Source organism: Sinocyclocheilus anshuiensis, unplaced genomic scaffold (assembly GCF_001515605.1).
Source record: "Sinocyclocheilus anshuiensis isolate Anshui unplaced genomic scaffold, SAMN03320099.WGS_v1.1 scaffold436, whole genome shotgun sequence".
Classification (NCBI taxonomy): domain Eukaryota; kingdom Metazoa; phylum Chordata; class Actinopteri; order Cypriniformes; family Cyprinidae; genus Sinocyclocheilus; species Sinocyclocheilus anshuiensis.
Window position 1 is genome coordinate 2,686,943 of NW_015560618.1, and position 2,281 is coordinate 2,689,223.

A 2,281-nucleotide genomic window follows, 5' to 3' on the forward strand; every position below is an offset into this window, starting at 1 on the left:
ATGGAGAAGGGGAGGGGGAGGCCGAGCGAGCACTGAGCTCTCGTGCCTCCGTTGGTAAAAAAAAAATAGCCAATCAGCATCAATTGTTCACTTTCAGCGCTGAGGAGTGTTGAGAAAAGACACCTCGTAAGGGAGGCTAGCCTCCCTTCTGGTATATCAACCAATCATCATAGAGACGTAAATTACGTGATATTAGTTTGAACGTCTCCCGCTGCGCTGATAATGTACCAAGTACTTATGAGTAGCGATATTGAATATTTGATTGCCAACAGATTTACCAAGCTGTCATTCAAACAGTATATATACAAATTAAAAACAAAGGGAGAGCAGCAGTCGGCCCTTTTAACAGACTTTTAAGAAGGGATGGATGTTTGCTTCAAGTGATAGGCCAGGTAAGTGAAATTATATTATCTTGCTGTATGTGTGTCGTTTTCTTTACGTTTTCTGACTAAAAGCAACCAAAAAGCCATTTTAAAGTGGTTAAGCAAATAATGATAAAAATAATAATAATAATAATCGGCAGGGATCCCCAGACCAATACAATTAGTGTGCCTCCTCTATTTTAAAACCCACGAGCCACCACTGATTCATAACCATATTGAAAATAAGTAAATATTGTTAGCTGATGCTAACTGTCTAGCTAACAATCTTGCTGGTGCTAAGTTGAGGTAATTTTTAGATATAGATATATATGTTATTTAGATAACAACAAGCTTTAAAACACTTTTTTCTTACTGGTAAAAATCAGATGGTCAAATCTGTTGCGTTGCATTTTTCCCTATTCAAAACTATACGAGTGACACGTCTTGCGTATTCTACTTGCAATTCTGACCTTTTTCTCAGAATTGTGGATTTATATCTCAATTGTGAGTTATAACGTGTCTTTTTTCCTCAGAATTGGACAGCTCATAATTGCGAGTTTATATCTCAAAATTCTGAGAAAAGAAGTCTGAATTGCTATATAATGTAAAGTAAACTTGCACTTGTATTAAAAGTCAGAATTGTGCGATATAAACTCACAAATGCGAGAAAAAAGTTTATATCTCGCAATTCTGACTATATAACACGCAATTTCGACTTTCTATCCCACAATTCTGATGTTTTAAGTAGCGATTGCGTGTTTATATCTCACCGTCCTGAGGAAAAAAATCCATAATTGCGAGATATAAACTCGCAATTCTGAAAAGAAAGTCAGAATTGTGAGATACAAAGTCGCAATTACCTTTTTTTTTTTTTTTTTATTCAGTTGTGGAAACAGGCTTCCATAGTTTGGTGAGAATGACCCCAACATAACTCTCTGTGTAATGGCTCTAGTGATTTGGTTTATTGTCGTAGTGAGACATACAATAATTTGGGGTTTGAATTACATGATGCTTGTATTAGTTGTATATACCATATAACAATGGCCACAATTTTCAGCACGGCTTCATTGAGACTCTGGCAGAAGTTGACGAGAGCGCTGCCATTTGGTCCCATTCTTCCAAGCATGATTCCTAAACGACAAGAATAACTGAGTATTTATAAAACAGACTGGATAAAGCTGTGGAATTCCAGATGTTGCTGCATGCACTCACCCATAGTAGCTGAGAAGATCACGATGCCGAGGACGTTCATGCCCTCACTGGTGCCAGGAAGCGTCCTGAAGACCACATCCGGAGGTGGCGTCAGGTCCAGGGAGAAGTTCTGGATATCTGTGCCGTTGTCATCCTGGATCCCATAAATGAAGACCCGTCTGGTGGTGGCGTCTAGTACGTCCTGACCAATGGCTGGTTTGGGCTTCATGATAGGGATGCTCCTTGTGCGATACTACAATTCCATTACAATTCATTATTAACATGGCATATATAAAACAAATTCACAGCAAAAAGTACAGTAATGCAAAGAGACAATATCAAAGGAACTGTACACATGCAAGGTTCATTTTTAACATTATGCATGCAATTCTGGCCGAGCTGATAATTAATTATTTCCATGTTTTAGCCAATAATTGCCTTCATTATTCTGTCTAAATAAATGAAATGAAACACTAAAAGCTCAAATCAATCAGTTCAAAAGTAAATTTAGGCATCACAATATTCTAATGTGCAGTATGAAAAATAGATATTTATTTTAAGAACAATAATGATTATATTTAACTGTTTTTGGTAACACTTTATTTTAAGGTGTCCTTGTTACACGTTACGTGTACTTACTATTATAATAACAATACATTATGCATAATTACATGCAAGTAACCCTAATCCTAACCCTAACTATACAGTAAGTACATGTAGTTAATTAA

General features: G+C 36.6%; 1 protein-coding gene across 1 annotated transcript in view; it reads right to left on the minus strand.

Moving 5' to 3' along the window:
• Window positions 1-2,281, minus strand: part of slc1a7a (solute carrier family 1 member 7a) — a 25,699-nt gene that overhangs the window by 4,343 nt on the left and 19,075 nt on the right. Inside the window, exons 5-6 of the mRNA XM_016478033.1 lie at window positions 1,575-1,806; window positions 1,394-1,493 (exon numbers count right to left, since the gene is read on the minus strand). Coding sequence (XP_016333519.1) covers window positions 1,394-1,493; window positions 1,575-1,806 — 332 coding nt within the window. The remainder of the gene's footprint in view (window positions 1-1,393; window positions 1,494-1,574; window positions 1,807-2,281) is intronic.